A 23,796-nucleotide genomic window follows, 5' to 3' on the forward strand; every position below is an offset into this window, starting at 1 on the left:
TCTTTCTTAAAGCAACATTATCTTTCTGAGCTGGAATCATACCGTTGATTCATTGAGTCTGTTGTCCAGTAAAAGACTCAGATCTTTTTGCAGCAGTTTCTTCCCCCAGCTTTTCCTTATGAAATCACTCTTTTTTGAAACCGAGTATAAGAAATAAAATAAATTTATTCTTAAACAGATTAAGGTCTGTCACAGGTAGAATTCTGGAGCACTTAGTTGACAACAAACCTACATTAGTTGTCTAACCCACATCTCTTCAGAATAACTTGAGTTAGACATGTTTCCTAAAATTTAGGTTAATTATTCATAGCACTCCCCTGATCTACTATTCTGGGGTAAAAAAGGGGGGGGGGGAAATAGGAGGAGCAGCTAGGTGGCACAGGGAATAGACCAGCCCTGGAGTCAGGAGGAGCTAAATTCAATTCTGGCCTCAGACACTTATTACTTGCCTAGCTGTGTGACCTTGGACAAGTCACTTAACCCCATTGCCTTAAATTTTTTAAAAAAAGGAATTTAAAAAAAGCAGTTTATACTTCTTGATGTTAAAGAAAATGAAAATACTGTTGCTAGTTTTCAGCATTTCAGTAAATTTCAAAGAAAATTGAGAATTTCAGAATAGAAATCAAGATTCATAGCTATTGTCCAGGTAAAGAGATGAGCTCAGTAGAGATGCTTAAGCTACACTAGTACTATTCCTGAACCCTAGCTATAGGTATAGAGAAAATCATACAAGTTAAGTCAAAGATTGTAATTAATTAGTGTCTGGAGGCTAACCAAGAGTTACTTTGTGCCCCCTCCATGTTAGGCCTGTGTCTGGCAGGGGAGGGGGCGCTAAGAATTCTCCCCCACACACACACACACACACACTTTGTATTCTGGACAGCCAAATAGGCACATTCATGAATCAGTAACGCGTGTAACTTGATACATGAAAGCATAACAGAATACAACATTTGCTACCTAACAGGAAATGTGAGAACGCAATTAGATGTGTAAACTTGTTGCTGTTCAAGAGAAGGATTTGGTAGAAAAAGCAATATCATCCCCTTATTGAGAGCAGAGATTCACTGAGCACTTCCTATCCAAGTCTGAGTGCTAATCTGTTTGTCCTTAAGTATATGACAAAGCACATGGTCCAAATTTAGATATTTCCAAGGTGCTATCTTTAGGTGCCACATGATTTTCTCTCCTTTAGTGAACTCATCTACTCCTAAGCATCTTTAGATATAACCTTTGGCAGAAATGAAGGAGTTGTGTCAGTTTTTAAAATAGGTAGTAATGGAGTTTAAACATCTAGTATTGTTTTACTATTCTAATAACATATGTATTTTTTGACACACTATAGGTTTAATAGGCTTTTGTGACCACCCTGGGAGCCTACTCATCATTTATGACATTGGAACTCAGAAATATTTCTTGTAGAAAGAAAGATCTGACTTTAGAAACTCTAGGAACGCAACGTGTTCATAAGTTGAAGGCTCCCTGTATTGTAATTTTATCTCCAATAGTCATATATTACCAGAGATTCAATGGCTCTTTGGCCCTTGGGAACCATAGCAACTTGTCTCCTCACATAAATAACTTTCATGGTTCCTTGTTATGCTTCATAGTTTTACCCTTTGGTTTAATTTTTTTTCCCTACAGTTTCAAAGCAGATATAAATTTTGTCATTACATCACTGTATTCATCACATATGTCCCTTTTTGCTCCAGTAATACTCTAAGAGGGAACTTAATCTTTTTAATTATATCCTGGTAATTAAATTCATGTTGCACTTTGACACATGTTGCACTTTGTCCTCTAAAAGGGAGGACATAATGGTGACACTGATAGTTGCTGGCAGCAAACCCTTTTCCCACCTGCCTCACAAAACAAGTGTGAAAAAGAAGGCCAACAGATGAGTGATGCTTTTTATATCCTTCTCGGCCACCTTAGCCAGAACTGGCCCTTAAGAAACAACACCCAGGTGATCTCTCTGATGTAACCCACTGCTTGCATCATAAAACTAATCTGTTTGCATTTTCATTTTAGTGACATTATATGCATCCTGTATTCTGTTGGGAGTATTCCTGAACAGCAGCGTTCCCATCTTCTTTGAGCTTTTTGTGGAAACTGTCTACCCTGTTCCTGAAGGAATTACTTGTGGAGTTGTTACCTTCTTAAGTAATATGTTCATGGGAGTGCTTTTATTTTTTCTTACATTTTATCATACAGGTAAGAAAGGCATTCTTTGTTTCATTATCAAAATATATTCAAATAACATTATATGGTAATGATGTGTAGGGATTTTATATGCTGAATTCTCATTGATTTCTTTTACCTTTCACAAATCTGCATATGCTAATGACAAAAGAGACTCCCTCATTTGGTGTGCCCATTGCCTAACACAGTTCCTTGCACATGAATAAATGAATCCATAGGCATTCTAAAATTTTGGGGGAAATATTTTTATATATACATATATATGTATATACATATATAGTATAGTATTCATATATACTGTGTATAAAACATATATACACACACTGTGTGTGTGTGTGTGTGTGTGTGTGTGTGTGTGTGTGTGTTTCAAATTGACTATTTTTTGAAGGGTAGTAGTTATCATTCAAAAGACATTAAACCTTAATCAGGATAATTCACATTATCTGTAGTTATTAGAAATCCTTCTTCTAACCATGTATTCACCTTACATTTACTTAGCTTTGCATTGGAATGGGGTAGAAAGAACACATGATGCTGCAAGTGTCAATTCACTTAAACATCTCTGAGCTCAGTTTACTTATCTGAAAAATTATGGAAATTGGACTCTATGACCTCTTAGGTCCCTTCCAGCTCGAAATTCATGACCCTTTACAATCCTATCACTTCAGAATATTTTATTTTGGAACATTTTGAGTTGTTTCTCTTAAATTTAAAATTCTTACTTCTTTTTGGTTTGAATAAATTACTTGTGAAAGAGATTAGATTCAAATTGTAGAATCTTTAAGTTGGACAGGATATTAAAGATCATGAAATCCAACCTCTTTTACAGGTGAGGAAACTGAAGCCCAAATCAGTGTAATGCTTTGCCAAAAATTGCCCACCTGGTTTGTGGCAGAGCTAGGGTCAAAACTTCTATTTCCTGACTTCTGGCGTTATAATGATAACCTCTCTCTTTTTGTGCCTTATTTGTGTGCCTAAAAAAGCATCCTAAGATAGTAGGTATAAATATCCTAATTCAATTGATATTCCTAATCTAAAAGATGGCTCATATCATGGTAGTTATGGAAAATATACATAAATTTGAAAATTTCCCAAATGAAATTCTCTAAATGGCATTCTCCAAATAAATGATGGGTATGACTTATCTAATATATTGGCTTTATTTTTATGCCTTTCCCTTGCTGTATGATTTTTCCTATTCTCTCTACCCAGGAGATCCAAATCTCCTTTTGTTGAAGAGGAGGATGAGGAAGAACTGTATCTTTAGGTTGTTTTTATTGTAGGAAAATCATGGTGAGGAGACTCCTTCCATCAGTGAAGATTGGCAGATGTTCTGCAATGTATATAGTCTTAGATAATTGACCTATGTCACATGATTGATAAAATCAGGGCTTGAACCCAAGTCTTCCTGACTTGGAGGTAAATTTTCTATCCTCGTGCCACATTTCCTTAACAAAGGCTAAAATAATAAAATACATAATTTTGCCTCAGTACCTTGAATATAGAAATCACTAATTAAATACCTGTTGATTGATTTACCTCAAAAATAAGTAAATTCATTTCCAAGATGTTTTGTTTTATGGCTCTTTTTGTATTTTATATCATGTTGTTAATTAAGTATTTCACCATGCCAGACACTGTCCTAAGGATACAAAGAAAGGCAAAAACCACAATCCCAGCCCTCAGAGAGCTCACCTAATGGGAAGCTACAAATATAAAAGATGTGTAAGGTATAAATGAGTGTTAATATATTCAAGTGTCATCTTTACAAAATCTAGAATTATTTCCATCTGCTGACTGACAAAAATGAAAAGACAAATAGTTTGAGATCAGAAAATCAATTCAGGTTTTTGTTCCTACTATTAGACTTAAATTTGTATTCTAGTGTAAAATTAATTTGGATTGAATTAAAAACTACAACAGAAATTAAGTTTATGGTGAAACTTTATATATTTCATGCAATATAACTATTGAAGTGCAAAAATTGAAGTAGAAATCTTAAGGAATCAATATTTTTTCAATGTAGTAAATAAAACAACACAAAAATGAAGTGCTGTAGTTATTCCTGTTCTTTGAGGAAAATAAAACCATAGGTTTAACATTTTCTATAAATAATCATCTTACTATAGAATAAAAGCAAAACTTCTTGAACTCATGGGAAGATTCTTCATTGTGCATTTAAGAAACCAGATACTATAATAAAAATGAGGACCCTTAATATTTTGTATTTTTGTATTTTTAAATTTTTTTTTAGGTTTTGTAAGGCAGTGAGGTTAAGTGACTTGCCCAGGGTCACACAGCTAGGTAATTATTAAGTGTCTGAGGCAAGATTTGAACTCAGGTCCCCCTGACTCCAGGGCCTGTGCTCTATCCACTGTACCACTTAGCTGTCCCTGTATTTCTTTTTTTTAATGTAGCATTATCACTAAGTGATGCCTCCATTTAATCAGCACTTATATGCTCAATAGCAGTAGATAGTTAGGAACCTGAAAACAATCCCCAAAATCCACCAGTATCTTTAGCAATAAAAAAAAAAAAATTGAGCTCAACCAAAGATTTGAAGGTTATTGTAATAGTGATACAGTTGGTTTATCTTTCTGACAAGAAACAAAACCATCTTGTTATCTGATTTGTATTATTAAAGCAAGAAGAAATAGTGGGAATAGGAAAAAGGAAAAACAAAAGAAAGTGATATGAAGAAGAAAGACAGAAGCTTTGAATGAAAAGCTTTAGAAGCAGTGATAGATATTAGAAATGATGACATTGAGAAGGATTGACAGTAAAAAGAAGAGATAATGAAGACCATCAGTTAAGAAGAGGACATCTGGTGTGACTAGGTGGCGCAATGGATAGAGCACTGGCCCTGAAGTCAGGAGTACCTGAATTCAAATCCGGCCTCAGACACTTAATAATTACCTAGCTGTGTGGCCTTGGGCAAGTCACTTAACCCCATTGCCTTGCAAAAACTAAAAAAAAAAAAAAGAACATCTGAGAGGAATTGAGTTTTCTGGATCATGGCTTAGTATAGGAATGAATGATGGACCATAGATGAAGTATGCTTAGAATTTGTGATAGAAAAGCAAAAGAAATCTAAGAAAAATCTGACACCACCCCAGATCCTGGGAGATTTCCAAAGGTTCAGAAAAAAGAATAGGGAAGATTCCTTGGTTTCAAGTTCTTTCAGGGTAAATCAGCTCAAGTGGGATGAGAAGCACATGAGAATGAAATTTTGAAAGCTAACAAACAAAAAAAATTCATTAAAGAGGAAATTGTTTTAAGAGAATAATGTGGGTTATAGAGGAAATTTACTGCCCAAATTAGATTTTTTTAAAAAATATGTACCAAAGAGTGAGAAAAGGGAAGATGAATTAAAAAACATGGCTTGATAATGTGAGAATAATGTCAAGAGGGATAAAACTCAGCATGAACTTAGGTTGATGAAGAAATCCAAGGATAATTGAAAAATTTCTTTTTTTTTCCATTTGTTTTAAGTCATATTGGGAAAAGGATAATGAAAGAAAAAATGGGCTGCAATTTGAGATTAAAGGTATAGTAGCTGATAACAGAGCAGGCCATTCTTATCTGCGAAGGGGAATCATCTTTAGGACAGAATAAAAATGGCTAAGAGGGAATTGATAACTCAAATTAGGAAGAGAACTTTTTTTAACTGCCAGGAGAAGTAACTCCTTCTCATGGTGCTGAACAAATTGTAGATAGGATCCCTGAACCACTATCACTAAATTAGTCTTTGAAAAATCTTAGAGAACTGGAGAGAGACCAAGGTAAGTGGTGACCTGGAGTTGAAAAAAAAGAGAAAAGAATGGAATTTATAAACTGTAGTCAACTTTCAGTCCTGACAAAATTGTAGAAAAGAGTATTGGGGCGGCTAGGTGGCACAGTGGATAGAGCACTGGCCCTGGAGTCAGGAGTACCTGAGTTCAAATGTGACCTCAGACACTTAATAATTACCCAGCTGTGTGGCCTTGGGCAAGCTACTTAATCCCCATGGCCTTGCAAAAACTTTAAGGGGAAAAAAAAAAGTATTAAAAGGGTTCATTAATGAAAAGAGAGTAGTGATCATCAGGAACAGTCATTTGACCTTAACCCTTTTTTTTTTATAGAGCCCCCAGAGTGGTAGATCAGGGAAAGTGCAGGTGGAGCTTACCTTTGTTCTAATGAAACATTTGGCAAAGTTTGTTATGCTGCTATGGCTAAGATAGACTAAAGCACTTGTCCAGCTGGGTGAATTTAGAACCAGTTGAATGTTTACAATCAACAGACCATAGTAAAGGTTCCATGTTATCTTAGAAGATCTTGGCTGGAGTACCCTCAGCATCTGTGTTTGGCCCTTTGCTCTCATTTTTATCTGGATCCATAAAGATCTCTATAGGCTAGAAGACTGGGCTGAATCTAATAAGAAGAATGTAATGATGATTAATATACTTGAGTTTTATTAGAAAATCAGCTTCACAAGTACATGATGTGGGAATTGTATCCAGATAATTGTAGCCAGTTTGTCTCAATTCAATTTGAAGATTTTAGTGACTTAGATGAATTAGCTATGTGAAATCAACAGATCACTAATGCAATCTTAGGTTACAGTAAAAGGATAGTGTCTAAGATACTTCTTGAATGTCATATAAGCTAACATGGCAAAAATCCTGGACCCATCATCAACTTTCAGAATAGCTATGCCCTCCAGACCACCAAATGTTCTTCGAGTCTAGCTTCTACAACCATCATCAAGGGGAGGAAATCAATTTGGAGAAGGGACCCACACCTTCAGCTGCCACAAAGTGAAGACTACCTCCCTTCAGACCCTGATGGAGGCAGCCCAGGACCATGAATCCAAGAGTGGCATTCAGTAATGACATTAAAGAAAGAAGCATCAGTCTCACTTTGTGAGTGCACCTTGAGGACTTGGCTAGTCTGTCTATGACCTGAACCAAACCCTTGAGATCAGGAATAGCTTAACACTGTGCTTTGTGTATAATAAGTGCTTAATAAATGTTTTATTCATTCAAGATTAGAGATGTGAACAGTGTGTTGTATTAGGCCTTACCAAGGCCACAACCAGTGTTGTGTTCAGTCTTGAATGCCTATCTGGATCATCTGGAGAGTGTACAGAAGATGTTGAAGTACCCCATGATCATGCCATATGAGGGCTGGTCCAAAGAACTGTAGATGTTTAACTTGGAAAAGTATCTTGAGTTGTTTAACTTAGGGAAAAGAAAATTTCTCAGAGATATATTTGCTATCTTCAATTTGAAGGATAGTCTTGTTGAAGTAGGAGTAGATTTGTTTGACTTGGCCTCAAAGAGCAAACCTAGGAGCAATGGGTAAAAATTTCAAAAGAGCAGATTTAGTCTAATGTGAGGAACAAAATGCCCTAAAATTAGAACAATCCAAAAATGGGATGGGCTGTTTTAGGAGGTAGAACATATGTTTATATATTGCTTTTAGGTTTGCAAAGTACTTTGCTTCAAAAAATCATGTGAGAGAAGTATTGCAGATATGATTAGCCCCCCATCTTATAGATAAGGAACTACATCTTTGAGAGGTTAAGTGGCTTGACTTTGTTCACAGGACTCCTGATCATCTTAAATGAGATTTCAGTCATTCAGCATTTTTGCCAGGCTCTATGCTAGCCTCTGGAGTACAAACACAAAAATGAGACAGTTCCTGCTTCGCCTTCTTTAGAGACAATAATTTGTATAGATAAAAGCATGTACAAAATATGTACAAAGTAAAATAAAGTAATTTGAAAGTCAGGTAGAGGTTAGGAGCTTGAAAAATCTAGGGAAAGGCCTCAAATAATATGTGTAGGAACCAAATCACATGAAATCAAGTCCAACACCTGTTTTGCTCTTATACACTCTTGGGAGAACCAGAAGTTGGAAAGCCAATGAAGAGAATTGTAAGAAGGGTGAGCAAAAATTGAAGAGAGGTCGAGAAAAGTGAAGTCTGGGAGAAGGCTATTGGATTTGATGATTGAGACATCTGTTTGAGAAGAATATAGGAGAAAATAGAAACCAGAGCACAAAGGTTTAAGGAATGAGGAAATGGAAGGGAAATGGTATAGAATACATAAGAATTTTAGCTGCAAAAAGAGACATGGGATGGAAGTTTTAGAGCTATCCATACATTTGAAAGATAAAAAGAGTCAGAGAAGGAAAGAACAATGATATTATAAAGAGGATAAATGAAAGAGCAAAGTCTCCTACGAGATAGGAAATGATATGGCAAGCACAGGTTGGAGTTGCTAAGGTGAAATGAAGGCAATGAGAAGTCTCAGTATTATTCCTGAATTAAATAAAATAGAAAACAAGTCATTTCCTAAAGGCCAGGAAAGAGAGGTAGATTAGGGATTTTCTAACCCTGAAGGAGTTTTGGAATAACTGCTATGTTTTTAGGGAATTCACAAAGGAGAATTTTTTTAAATTTTAATTTATTTAAAGCAGTGGGGCTAAGAGTGACTTGCCCAAGGTCACACAGCTAGACAAGTGTCTGAGGCCAGATTTGAACCCGAGTCCTCCTGACTCCAGGTCAATGTTCTATCCTCTGTGCCACCTAGCTGCCCTCAACAAAGGAGAATTTAAAGATTTTTGCTGAACAGTCTCTAGGATGAAGTTAAGCAGCTTTAATTTGTAACAAGCTTACAACCTGCAACCAGAATTAAAAAATATATAGTACACATTGAAGCTAGTGAAGATAACAGGAAAATACATACTAGGAAGATAGTGACCACTTTCTGTGCCTACCAGTGAACAAAGATTACTTAAACTCTGCCAATGGTCTTAGGTCCTACACTATCATGTATTTATTATATGTTTATGGAGAAGATTTTTACCTTAATCTTTTACAGTAGTTGTAGATTGTTTTAAACCCAATGAGACAGAATTATAGAATACTGAACAAAGTGAGATGAAAGAATTAAATAACATGCAAATTAGAGTAGATAATTTGTTTTATCTATATATAGATAAAACATATATATATATATATATATATACACACACTTTTTATATTTTATATTTAAGACTGGATGTTTCTATTTTTACTTTCTCTCTTCCTCGGTACAGTCTTTTATTAGTTTAAAAAAACCTTTAGCATGATTATTTCAAGATTTTAGCATCTTAAGTATAGGACTGCTATTTGAGACTTTTATTTAGATTCTTTGTTAGACTGAACTAATTTTAGTTACTTTTTTTCAAAGCAATTGCAAGCCAGAAAAGAATGAACAAGAAAACTTTTTCATATAAGTCTTCCAAATACAAAAACCCCACAACTGATGAGAATTTATACTCCATTGTCAAGCAGAGAATTTGAACTTGAAAGAATCAAATGTATTAGAGTCTAAGGTAGCTTATTTCATTGGACATTCATTGGTACCTTAGAAATTTCTTCCCAACTTTTCATGGCCTCATGGACTATGGCATATCAACCCCTTTTATCCTCTGCTACTCTTAGTGCAGCTTCATATTCGTTGTTTCCCTGAACTACTTATCCATCTCATTTTCAGCTATCCTCTTTGCCTTTTAAAAGCCTTTAACATCAGGTTTTTGATTGGGACATACATCTCCAGAAAACTTGAATCTAGAATTAAACATTTGACTTATCAGGAGAAAAAGTCACTTAATCCTATTGCCTTGCAAAAACTAAAAAAAAAAAAAAATTATAATAATTAGGTAGTTTACCTATTTACTATCAGGTTTACCATGCACTTTACATATATTACCATTCATTCTTATAGCAATCCTTTGAGATGAGTGCTATTACTAATCCCATTTCACAGATGAGGAAATTGAGGTTGAGAAAAGTTAAATGACTTGCCTAGTGTAATCCAACTGGTTAGTGTCAGTGGCAGGATTTGGATTCTGATCTTCCTCATTCCAATCCTAATCCTTTCTCTTCTATGCCACTGACTGCCTTTGCAAAGCTGGGTATGTAGCAGTAGGTCTGCTTTTTAGAAGAGCCATTATGGTTAAGAATTAATGTAAAGACCAATGGATTCAAATGTACAAAATGACAGAAGGAGCAAAATGCAGCTGATAAAACAAGCCTGCCATTTTAAAATTTGCTTTAAAAGACCTTGTAACAGACTTGTGGTTAAATTTGTAAACCCATTTTTCCCCTTCACTAGACCATGAATTTTACTAAATTCTTAGGGGAAACTGGAGGGATCAAGTATATGAGCCCAGGAAATTCTTATAACAAGTTGGTATAAAAAGAGTATGGAATGAATTAGGCACCCAGAGACCTCAGTTCTTATCTAGGCTCTGTTTTGTCATCTGAAAAATGTGAAAAAATTAGACTTAACTGAGGAGCACTAAACTCTATATAAGGAATCCTGTGACTGTGGGTATACTTAGAAAACCATGATGTATTTATTCATCTTAACAGATACCTCCCAATTACATTTTGATCCATTTCAGGCTCCACTCTTAAATTTTTGACACATCTGGACTAAATGATCTCCCAGGTCTTTCACAGCTCCAGAATTCTATGTAATCTTATATATTCCTTATAGCTCCATGCTATTTCCTAGGACTTGGGGACTTAAATAAAAGTTATACTGGGTCCAAGTCAAACAAGGTCAAGAATTAATTGTTAAATTTTTGGTGTGAGCCTTTTTGTTGCTGTTCAGTTGTTTCAGTTGTGTCTGAGTCCTTGTGATTCTGTTTGGGGTTTTCTTAGCAAAGATACTGGAGTGGTTCGCCATTTTCTTCTACAGAAGCTTTTACACCTAAGTAATCGTCAATACTACAAAAATCAGGACTTAACTTACTGTTTTGCTTATTGTCTATATTTAAAGTAAAGAAGAAAGTGTTAATACTATAATGTAGTTCAACCTTTAAAAGTATGCTATGGGCATCCACCTATCCAAGAGCCAGTTGTTAAATATTACCAGCACAATTCTGCTTATAATGTAGTCATTGATCAACAGGAATATGTATTTGGGAATTTCAAGCTAAGCAACAGTCTAGATTCTAGACCTAGAAGAATACTTTAACTTCTCCAGTTATATAAAAAGAAGCAACTTGATGTATTATAAGAAGCTGACTCTTAATCAAAAGGAGTCTTAGATGTCATTTCTATTCACCAGAAATCAAATCATCAAATCTGAGGAAATCAGAACAGATATATAAGAAAAATGACCTACCTTTAAAAGTGAAATTTAGAAGCTAAATCTGTTTCTAAAAGGATGAAAATTGGGAAATCTTAACGGATCATATAGCATTGATTCATCCATGTCTTATGGCACTATAATCTATTAAGGGAAAAATCATTGGCTGTATTTTCTGAGATAAATAAAACCCATTCATACCTTCCTAGCTTTCGTCCCTACAATTTACTTTGCATCCTAAGCTGTGGTCAATTAAATTTCATTTGGAATATTATTTTGATCATTCTGATCAAGACCCATCTTATTTAATTAGAACTTTCCAGATACCTAGAAATATTAGTTATTTAAAGGAGCTAGCAGATATTATGGAAAGAATCATTAGTCTTTATTTTAGGAGATCTGGGTTCTGCCCAGGTACCTTTGGTACCTGTTCTCTGAATCTGTTTCTTTACCATCTTTAGCATTATACTTGTACCATCTGTGCTATGGGGGGAAAAGCACATTGTAAAAAAAAATTAAAGCACTATATAAATGTGAGTTATTTATTAATGGATATCATTTCAAAATTAGCACTATCAAGTGCTATCAAGTGAGGCATATAAGAGGGAGACATATAGTTACCTGATGTTTGACACTGTTAAAAGACATTCAATGCAGAGTCCAAATTGAGGGGGGACTTTCTTATGGTTGGTGAGGGCTTTCAGATGGCCCTATTTCCAATTAGCAGTGCACCAAACTAGAACACTGAAAAATTTACTAAACTCAAGAGTTTAACTTATCTATTCACACAGGGGAAAAATTCAAAAGATAAAGAAATAAATGCCTGTTTAGATTGATATACACTTGAATGGTCAAACCTATAGGGCTTGTCCACCAGTGTATATTTCTTTTTCTTTTCTTTTCTTTTCTTTTCTTTTCTTTTCTTTTCTTTTCTTTTTTCTTTTTTTAGGTTTTCTGCAAGGCAAAGGGGGTTAAGTGGCTTGCCCAAGGCCACACAGCTAGATAATTATTAAGTGTCTGAGACCGGATTTGAACCCAGGTACTCCTGACTCTAGGCTGGTGCTTTATCCACTGTGCCACCTAGCCACCCCCCCCCCACCAGTGTATATTTCTTAGGCAGACTGCAAATGAATAGTGAACTGGACTTCAAATTAAACTGAGGAAGAATTGCCTTTGAGAAACTATACAGTTTTTACCAACCCCAAGTTTTTCCCTGAAGCAAAAGTCACATCTGGTGGGGTTTTTTTAGGTTTTTGTTTTGTTTTTTACAAGGCAGTGGGGTTAAGTGGCTTGCCCAAGGCCACACAGCTAGGTAATTTTTAAGTGTCTGAGGCTGGATTTGAACTCAGGTACTCCTGGCTCCAGGGCCAGTCCTCTATCCACTGTGCCACCTAGCCACCCCTAAAAGTCACATCTTTTTAACATCAGTAGTCTTCCAGTGATATTTTATGACAATTGAAACACAGTGGAGGGTCTGTGGTAGATGGGAGCAGACTACAATATATTACAAATAATTATGTAGGAGAAACAATATAAAGAATGTCATCAAAGAAAGTATATGTTCAAAAAAGATGGGACCAGATGTGGTGGCTCATTCCCATAATCCCCACTCAGGAGATGGATGATTGGTAGATTGCTTGAGTTCGGGAGACCATTACTGGTTTGTTAAATTCAAAGGGGTTAGGAACATCAGGCTGCCTAATGAGAACCAAACCAGCTTAGCCTAGAAGTAGAGCAGGTCAAAACTTCCACACCCATAGCCAGTGGAATCAGGCTCAGAACAGGCCATAGCAGAGCCAGCATGGACAAGGTGGGAAGATCTAGTCTCAAAAAAAGGAGCGTGGTTCATGGGAAGAGACAGGTCACTTTAAAGTGAGGAATAACCAACTGATGGACAGTTTGCATACCATCAAGAGAATGTAAGGAAGGCTCTTGGTATATTATTTAATAAGTCCCCTGTGATGTATTTGTGGGAGCACATAAACAAAGTTGATTCAGGATATTCAGGTATTGATGGGTTGTGAGCTTCATCCCTGAAGGAAATATCTCCATGACTAGGGGAGTAAAGGGTCAAAGGTCTGTTATAGAGAGGAATGAGGAATCTTAGGATTTGAGTAGAATTCTACAGTCTCATTTCCCTCAAATGAGATAGTTATGATGTCACAGAAAAGAGCATATGAATTGTGTGGCCTGGATTCAAGACCTAGTTCTACCATTAATTACCTTTGTGACCTCAAACAAATCACTTTCTCTGAGATTTCTTCCAGTTTTAGAGACTCTGAACTGTCTAAACCAGAACACCTGGGATTCCCTGGAATGTCACATATTGTCTTAAGTCACAATATAGAGTTGAAAAATCATTCCTCCAGTTTACTTGTTTTGAGGTTATTGTTTAAAAAAAAATTTCAGATTAATGTATTATGAGGACAAATCAATAACTAAGGTGAAATTTTTTATAAACAGTTTTTCCCTATTACCAAGTATGAATATGTGCTTTTCCTGGCTTCAACAATGTTGAATTGTCAACATTTTTATTCCTGTCAGAAATAAAGTACTTTGAATATATGCTCAATTCACCTTAATTAATGACCCATTCGTATATTAGTGAAAATTAACAAGTTATTCCATTTTGAGGTAATAATCAGAAAACAGATAGGGTTTCTTAAGGTCAAAATGACCTTTTAAAAAATTCATCATATAGTCAAATCAGGAAAAGCCTGGAATATAACTTTATACAAAAAAAAAGCATTGAAATGTAAGCTTTTCTGTTAGGAAAAACCTTCAGCTGGAAGATGACCTATACTGTCAACCTCTGAGATAACCTATCTGCTTCAAAAATGAGGGAAATTGTGGGTCTACAAAGTATGCTAAACATAATCCAGAGAGAAGTTCTCTGCAGTTTGATTTTAAGATCCTAATTGTGTTTTCCATTCTTAAACATATATTGCTTTTTTTTAGCTATTTGAATTCTGGATTTACCTGAAGCAGCAATGCTATGTTTCTTAAATAACCACTGGAAACTGAGGCAGAATTTAGAATTCTGCAGGGCTACTGAGATAAAATACTATATGCCATTTTAAAAGGATAAGTTTCTTCAGTAAATTGGAGGTAAAAACAAGTGTTTTTATATATAACTGTTTGCATCACTTTTAACAAATGGGAAGGAATGTATTTCTTTTTTGGTTTTCTAGTATTATACCTCCCAAACCCACTCCCTTGTAATAAGGAAAAGCAGTTAAGTAAAACAAGTAAGGGCAGAGACTATATCGTAAAGGAAATGTAATGTTCTATCCCTGAAGTCTACCCACCTCTCTTCTAAGATGGGAGAATTGTGTATCATCTGTCTCAAAACAGGGTTGATCCTTGCATTTCATATGAGTTATGCTACTGACCACACTATTGTTTCATTTACTTTATATTCTCCTGGTTTTGGCTTTTTTTTTTTGATTTCCAAATAAATAATTAAACTGTTTTCAGGGTAAGAATATTGTACACTCCACTGAATCCCACTCTCAACTGAGATTCGAAGGATAATTCTGTACAAAGGATGGAGTGGGAGAGGGAAGATGCTCAAGGAAGGCAGAATGTAATCAGTTCTTTCTACCCTTCTCTACCCATCTTACAGGCTCTACCCACTCCATGCTTTAGTTTGAAGTGGAGGTGAGAGACTGACCATTGGTCAGCCTGTAGGGGACTCTTGATTTAAAGTGACTAGGAAGGAGAATTTTGGAACCCACTAGAAATAGATTTTTAATATATTAGTGCTGAGGCAGAAAGGGGGTTGATTAAAAGATAATTTTTTTAAATTTTAAGTACTTAGAAGTTATTTTCTATTCTGGCAATTGGTTTCTCCAGATAAAACTAGCCCAGGATCATTAGGGGAACATCATAGAATGAGAACACAGCCATTTTTTTTGCTTGTTTGTGATTTAATTTATTTAATTTGATTTTGATAAATGCTAGATTTTATGTAAGTGTTTACTCCTTATTTTATGTATTTATTAGATCATTTGTGTTTATTAATGGTTTTAATATATAATAAAAAATTTATCCTAAGATTTTATTTCTCTACCCAAAGAATTAAAACCTCTTACATCTCAAAATCTAGCACACTTAGTTATTTATCTCTCGGATAGAGATTTTTGGGGAGAGGGAGATTCCATTTGAGAACATGATAAATGACATTTTACAATTAACAAATTGACGTTTGAGGATGATTTGTTTTCCCCTTGAAGGTGATGGATTTTTTTTTTTGCCCCTAAAGTCAGCTGTGAAAAGTCATCAATAATGTTGACTAACAGCACTACATAAGCAAAGCCCTAGAATCTGTGTTGTATATAATTCAGTCACAAGCCAGACTGTCATTACTTATTGAAAGCTGTTTGCAGCCTGTCAGGTAAGTTTTGTTTTAACTGCTTTTGTAAGTGCTGAGTAGATTGCTGTGAAACTGTCGCTGACAGTTTACCAGTGTGTTACCTGGATTTTTTTTTTAACTACAAATTTTGTCTTGTTTTGTTTTTGCAGAGTTGTCTTGGTTCAACTGGTGCCTTCCTGGATCATGTTTGCTCAGTCTGCTCCTCATTCTGTGCTTCAGGGAATCCTATGATAGACTCTACCTTGATGTTGTTGTCTCAGTTTAATGGCCAGACTAGGAGGGATTTACAGAGACTGGCCATCACAACAGCACACCAGATGTTTGCTTGGAATTGCACAACTAATTGGAGGAAGAAGAGAAGAGATTAAACTTTCGGAGATTTTTTTTAGGGTACAGATTTTTATTTTTATGTTTATTTAATTACTACTAGGTAACAATAATGCAAGACTTGAGTGGTAATAGATGATTTTAAAATATACCTGTTTGGCATACAAACACCTGATTTGTGGACTGGAGGCCTGTTCTCTCCCAGAAAAAGCACCCCCTGAAACAGTTTAGTGGATCTTCTTTTACTAGTGCTAAACTACTAAGTAATTAAATCTAAGAGAATGAATGAATGGAATGAAATGAAGAGGAACTGAAGGGTAATATTGGATCAGTTTCCTCCACTATCAAAAGATTCTTTCCCTAAGTCACTGATCAGAATAGGAACAATGCCAGTAACTTCTTTAAAAGTTTAAAACATGTATCAGTTTTTAATATAAAATGGCCAACATATGTGTAAATTACAGTAATCACCTACTTGTACACTACTTTTTTCCCTAATAAAACTATTTCTTATATGACTCTTTATTTTTAATTAGGTCAAACCCCTCCAGCCGCCTCCAGTACACTAATATGCTGGCTGTTTTCCAGCCATACTCAATAGTTTGACTGTCTTCTAGCACACCCATCATTTTATCTTAGATTCAAATTCTCAGTTATACTTTGAAATATAACTTAGTTTCCCAAAATGTACCCTAAAAAGTGACTTTTTTTAAGTTCAGATTTACTGAATTTTTAGCATATTCACTTTCATTGTGATAATTCACTTTAAGTATTCTAAGTCCTTTCTTTCTGAATTTATATATATATGTGTGTGTGTGTGTGTGTGTGTATATATATATATATATATATATATATATATACATATATATATATATATATATATATATAGTTCTTTTGTTAATAGCGAAATGACAAATCAGGTGGGAATGTTAACTCTTCCCATTCCATAGATTTAAGTATGAAGTGGAAAATCCAGGGCCAATGTGTGCTTATCCATATTTTCATTAACTGGACATAATTTATGGCTTCTAGTAATTTTGAAACTTGGTCAGTCTGCTGGTGGTTTCTGAATTGTATTCTTGTAATTTAGTTTGTTTTGTAAAGTATTCAATTCTGGATATGTTTAGTGTATGTGGGTATGCATTTGTACCCTTGGATATCCCATTGTGAGATGCTAGCTTCTTGAAGAGGAAATCTTTCAATGACATAAAGAATAGTGGGTTTGAGACAAACAGAACATTCTAAGAAGAAAATCATGGGAGGGGAACTTCCTCTGTCATATTCTCCAACCACTGCTACTTTTGGGTCTGCCTTGAAATTTTGACATATTTGTTAACAGAACCTAGTTTAAGCAGAGTTGTGGCAGACAAAGGGTTAAAGGAAGAAGCAGCTGATTGTTCTGGCTCCCCATCTTATATACCTTGTCAACCCCATATACACCTATCCCAGAATCTTCTGCTTCTCTTCCCTCTGCCTCCCCTGTGCTTAAAATTGTAAGACTGACCATCATTGCCTCAACCCCAGAAGGAGGCACAGGAGGGACCTGAGACAGCAGCAGCTTCCTGCTTGTCCTTTTTTAAGCCCTAAACCTAAAAATAGCATCTGTCAAATCACTTGCGTATTATCTCCATCTGTGGCCTCAGTGCTCTCTGGCCATTACTTTTCAGGATCTGGAAGGAATTTTGCTGGAGGGATGAGGAAGGGAGGAATTTTGAGAAAGCATGATCCAGTTGACTTGACATCTTTTATTAACATTAGTGTTTTTCTTTAGTAAATGGGAAGTGAGAATCTCAAAAATTAATTCAAGTTGCTGAGAGTCTGAGTAAACCATAATCTTTCCTTTGTAATAAAAATATTAGGGGTACTGATGGAAGAAACTACATATATATATATATACATATATGTGTGTATATATATATATATATATATATATATATAGTCAAAAGTATGTATTTGAGAAATCTGGTTCATAAAGTTCTATTCCAGCAAGAATTTTTTCAGAATATTCTGCTGATAATTAATGGCTCATTGAAATCACCATACGACAAGAAGGGCTGAGTGACATTCATGAAAAAAAGTATGGTTCCTAGTGTCAAACACAAATAACTTCCTGATTCCAGGCCAGCCTAGGTAAGGAATGATTCCAGGCTTCACCTACCTCACTGGATTTATATCAAATGAAATATCATATGTGAGCATACTTTTTTTTAATTGGAATTTTATTTTATTTTTTCAATTACATGCAATGGTACTTTTTCTGTCACCTAACAAAAAGCCCCTTTGTACATTAAGTAGAATGCAGGAAATAGATTTGGTCTTTTCTTCTCTATCAGTTCTATGTAGTTTGAGATTTTTTCTTCTAAACAGTTAAGCCTCCTGGGGTAAGGCTGTTGGAAAGAGCCAAAGAATTTAAGAGGAAACCTATATGGGGGGGGGGGGGCAGGCAATGGGGTTAAGTGACTTGCCCAAGGTCACAGCTAAGTATTAAGTATCTGAGTCAGGGCCTCCTGACTCCAGGGCCAGTGCTCTATCCATTGTGCCACCTAGCTGCCCTGAGAAAACCTGTTTTTTTTTTTTGTTTGTTTGTTTTTTGGGGGGGAACCTATTTTTAAAGTAATAATAATAAATTTTAAAACTTCATTTCAAATCAGTTTAACAGTAAAAGTCACATTTTCTTTTTCTTGTTTTTGGGGGATTTTTGCTTTTTGCTTCTAAGAGTGTGTATCAAAATATAGTAGAGAGCTGTTTTGGACATTTTATGACTATCTTAGAATTACGGAGTGTTCAAAATTACCTTAAGGGATCATCTGGTCCACCTCCTCATTTTACATATGAAGAAAAGCAAGATATGTCTTAGAGAGTGTCATAAAGGGGTAGCTAGGTGGTGCAGTGGATAAAGCACCAGCCCTGGAGTCAGGAGTACCTGGGTTCAAATCCAGTCTCAGACACTTCATAATTACCTAGCTGTGTGGCCTTGAGCAAGCCACTTAACCCCATTTGCCTTGCAAAAAAACCTAATATATATATATAAAGTTGAGTGTGTCATAAAGGCAGTGAGAGTTCTAGCCAGGACTAGACCCTTATCCAACTTCCAATTCAGTCCTCTTTTCACTACACCATAATTTCAGTCTAATTTTAGCACCTTTGTAGTGCTTGTGAATAACTTTTCTCATAACTCACAAAAAGATGAGTTAATGGTAGTGAAGCTATTACAATGTCATGACCTGAAACAAGAACAGAGATTAAGGTTAGTTGTTTCTAGGTGAGCTTCCTTTCTCCCTTCTTCTCCATAAGCATCCTTAGTTCTATGAGACCTTTAGATCTTACTTTGGGATGGATGGATGGAATAATATAAGATTCCATAAAAAAGAACCTAATTTTATTAAATTAAACAATGTAGGAGAGAAGCTAATTTGTGGTACAAGCACAGTTTTAGTATTGCCCCACCAATAGACAGACTAAATTTTAATATGAATTATTTCTTCTGCAGTATCCACAGTAAAAATGGGAAAATTTGTACACCTATACATATTATTGCTTAAATGTGATAAAAGACTATAAATACACTTATAGTGTGTATTTAAATGCAGGTGACTTGAGAGAGATCTTTCATTCAGTGTTCACATGTGTCTTTTGAAGGAGGAAGTTAAAATTTGCTTGTATTAAGTTCAGCTACTAAAATATATTTACTAAAGAATTTTCTAATTGAAGATGTTAAACACTAATATACTTCCCTTACAGAAACTCTTTTTTGTTAATTTGCGGAAAGCATTTTGCTATTTGTGTTTAAGATAAGCCACATTTTTAATTCAAGTTTAAAGACATTTCAAGGAGGAAATTTAAGTTAATGTGAAATATATTCATTTTCTTGGTGATACACTGAATTGACTATTCTAACTGCAAACCTAGTACATTTTCAGTTATTCTGCTGCCCTGTTATCCTAGTCCTATGAGATACTTCCCCTTCACAAATAGGACTGACAAATGTTTCTGTAAACTTGTAATGAAAAGTAATCTGGATCAAACCTGAGAGTGGGTGACTCAATATCTGAAATCAAAACATTTATAATTCAGACTTTTTATTAAATCAGAGCCACCTTCTCATTTACTCAAAATCACACTGTCAAGTGCTGCATAATTGTGAATTATTATACACTCATGGAATGTTAAAGCTGGAAGGGACCTTGACAATCATTTTTCTCCAAGACTTTATGTGGTAGGAAAGTGGAGTACTTTCTAGGTAAAAAGCAGTCCTATGTGTCTCATTTAGTCTCAACAGTCCTCTTATATAAACAGGACAGTGTCATTATCATTCACTTTTTACTCATGAAGAAACTGAGAACTAGAGAGATAAAGAGGCAGCCAAGATCACAGGCTGCCCCAGGATCACAGTATAAGTCCCAGGACCAGAAGCCAGGTGACCCGACTTCCAGTGTGGTTCTCTTTATAGATATATTCTCTTTGAATACTGCAGGCAGAATTCTCAAAATGGCTTTTGAAACTAAAACATGTTGAGAATTCTTTCATAGTCATATGAACAAACTTTTCAATAGAGAGAGTTTCATAGAGATGTCCTGGTGTCATAGAAAAAGCACTTGACTTAGTATCAGGTGACCTAGGTTTAATTTCTGGTTCTGCCTCATAGTCATCGTATGACCTTGGAAAAATTCCTGAACTTATAATGAGCTTCAGTTTCTTATCTTTAAAATGGCAATAATCGTATTGACCTCACCTACCTCACAGGATTTATATCAAATAAAATAACATGTAAGCATCCTTTTTTTTTACTGAAATTTTATTTTTTCCAATTACATGCACTGGTAGTTTTTCAACATTCATCCATTTGCAAATTTATGAATTATACATTTTCCTACCACCCTCTTTCCTTCCACAAGCTGGTAAAAGTTGTACATGTACAATGTTGTGAAAGAGGAAGTAGAACCATGAGAAAGGAAGGAAAAACAAAAGAAATTTCTTTTTTGTTTTTTGTTTTTTCTTTTTTGCAAGTCATTGGGGTTAAGTGACTTGCCCAAGGTCATATGGCCAGTGTTCTATCCATTGCACCACCTAGCTGCCCCTAAAAGAAATTTTTAAAAAGTGAACATAGTATGCATTCAACTCCATGTTTTTTTTCCTCTGGATGTGGAATGGCATTGTCTATAGCCAGTCTCTTAGGGTTGTCCTAGATGTCTGAAATGCTTCGAGAAGCTGCATCCATCATAGTTGATCATCTCACAGTGTTATTATTAATGTGTACAATATTTTCTTGATTATGCTCCCTTTGTTCAGTTCATGTAATTCTTCTCATGCTTCTCTAAAGTCTGATCACTCATGATTTCTTATAGTACAATAGTACTTCATAACACTCATTCCATAAATTGTATGAATACATGTTTTAACTGGACTAAGAATGTTCAGTACTTGAATCTCTAAAGTATGTCTATGCCTTCCAATGATGCAGTTAGCAATTTATACCTCCTTATCCTTTGTAATTTTTATTTATTCTCATCAATCCATCCAAACATGGGGGTCATTTTTAGATTTTGTGGATTCCACTTTCCCATCATCCATTTCTTTGATAATATCTCTTATACCATTTGTTTATTGGTAATCCTTGGAAATAAAGCTAAGGCTTACTTGCAGACATCATCCATTTCTGTTTTTTGGGGGTCATCTATAACTTTGATTCTTGAGAAATTATGGTGTTCCAAGATTTACACCCAGACAGAATTGCTGGGAGAACATTTGTTGGGAGTTGGGGTTAACTATATAGACTCGTTATAGGGAGTATCTTTAGATCATTAAAAAGTTTTCCAAATTAACTCCCAACCAATTTTATTCCTTCTGTTCAAATCTGAATCTGAGTCATTGTCCCATCTACTACACTTGTTCCAGAAGTATGCTATGATGTACTAATGATTGCCATAGAGAACAGATCTAGGAGCAGTGAGTATAGAAGCATATTTTGACTCTTGTGTAAGGGGAAAACTTCTAAAAGTTAGATCCATCCAAGGGTGAAATGGGCTGCTTCAAGAATAATCTGTACCCTCCTTCCTAAGGAGTCTTCATTCCAAGAGCAAATGATCACTTAGGTACTTCATAGAGAGGATTCTTCTTCAATTATAAGTTGGACTTAGTTGCCACTAAACTTCTGGGATTCTCAGATTCTGTAAACTCAATGGACAGACTATCTAACAGTATGTCTTTGGACAAAAGTCAATTTTAAGACATTTTTCAGGCCAACTTCTTTTGAGTAATAAAGGATCTCTTTAAAGAGGTCCTGCAGTTTTCTATGACTTGATGTAATAAACATAATATCATCTGCAGTCATAAGCATCTGGAGAATAAACTTGTATATAGGGGATCTCTTTTCATTTTAGACCTTAGGCAAGACATCCTCCATGACAGTAGTAAACACCTGTTTTATCCTTCATTTGACAACAATCACTGAAAGGAATTATCTCTGTGGTTACCTTTTTCAAGTAATCTTTTGTGATACTAACATATGTTTGAGAGATTTTCTATTGTATTACCAAGTCAAATGCTTTTTTAAAAATCTGCGATCAGTAAGCACAGTGAAATCTTGTATTCTCTGCACTTTTCAATTAATTGTATGAATATAAAGATATAGTCTCCTATAGAGAATTACTTAAGAAAGCTGCCTAGGGGTGGCTAGGTGGTACAGTGGATAAAGCACCTGCCCTGGAGTCAGGAGTACCTGGGTTCAAATCCAGTCTCAGACACTTAATAATTACCTAGCTGTGTGGCCTTGGGCAAGCCACTTTACCCCATTGCCTAGCAAAAACCTTAAAAAAAAAAAAAAAAAAAGAAAGCTGCCTGTTCCATTCTCATATTTTCATCAAGGATATTCTCAATTTGTGTGTGGATCATTTTTATAAAGATTGTGTCAAGATGAGAAAGTAGACACATGGATCTATAAGTTATTGATGCCATTCACCTTTTTTAATTCCTCTTTTTGACTTCTAAAACAATACCTTTGGAGATGGTCAATTCCCATGGATTTCTTCAGTTGTCATTTTCTAGTCTATCCATTCTTCTAAGTTCATCTTCTCAAGTACCATCTTAACTTTCTGAGAGCATATTCTGAAGTGTTAGGATTCAAATTTTGTGGTTTGACCATTATTGATGATGAATATTGATTGGCATAGAAACAATGACACGTTTGTTCCATCTTCCATTTGTTGTCCTGGCAGTTTTACCTCTCAATCCTCTCAAGATGATATAATCCAGTAAGGTTTTACATTAAGCTTTCTGTCGACTGTTTTTGCTTTCACTGCTTTTCCCTGTTTTATGAGATTCTGTTGCTTGCAATCATCTACCATCAGCCACTATATATAATATACAAATGTCTTTTACAAATGAGTTTGTATTCTAAACTACTGTTGCTCTTGGCTGGTATTTCTCTCATCTTGGCAGGAAGGCCTAGTAATTGCTGGCTAAACATGATTTTTGGCCCCCTCATTGAGTCAGATGTTTTATTTCTATTAAGTCTTTGCAGAAAATGGTGATAATCAAGGTCAGTGGCATTGCCTTTTTCCATTTTCTGTTTTCACATTAATGGTTCCTTTGAATACATTGGGTTGAAGTTGTTTCAGTAGTATACTATAGCTTTTCATTTTTTATGCTCTAATTTGATGTTCATTTTAACCTTTGCAGTAGACTAACTGTACATTAAAAAGTTTATTCTGATATGACTCCAGCAGTAGCAACCAGCCATTCTTTTTCTGTTAAATATAATAGTTTT

At 35.2% G+C, this 23,796-nt stretch overlaps 1 protein-coding gene across 1 annotated transcript in view; it reads left to right on the top strand.

Annotated features, from left to right (window-relative positions):
• The window catches only part of SLC49A4 (solute carrier family 49 member 4), a 158,449-nt gene extending 135,419 nt beyond the window's left edge, over positions 1–23,030 (top strand). Inside the window, exons 8-9 of the mRNA XM_074214664.1 lie at positions 2,032–2,214; positions 15,854–23,030. Of these exons, the coding sequence (XP_074070765.1) occupies positions 2,032–2,214; positions 15,854–15,969 (299 nt within the window). The 3' untranslated portion in view covers positions 15,970–23,030. The remainder of the gene's footprint in view (positions 1–2,031; positions 2,215–15,853) is intronic.
• Positions 23,031–23,796: the final 766 nt, after the last annotated feature.

Source organism: Macrotis lagotis, chromosome 1, assembly GCF_037893015.1.
Source record: "Macrotis lagotis isolate mMagLag1 chromosome 1, bilby.v1.9.chrom.fasta, whole genome shotgun sequence".
Taxonomy (NCBI): Eukaryota; Metazoa; Chordata; class Mammalia; order Peramelemorphia; family Peramelidae; genus Macrotis; species Macrotis lagotis.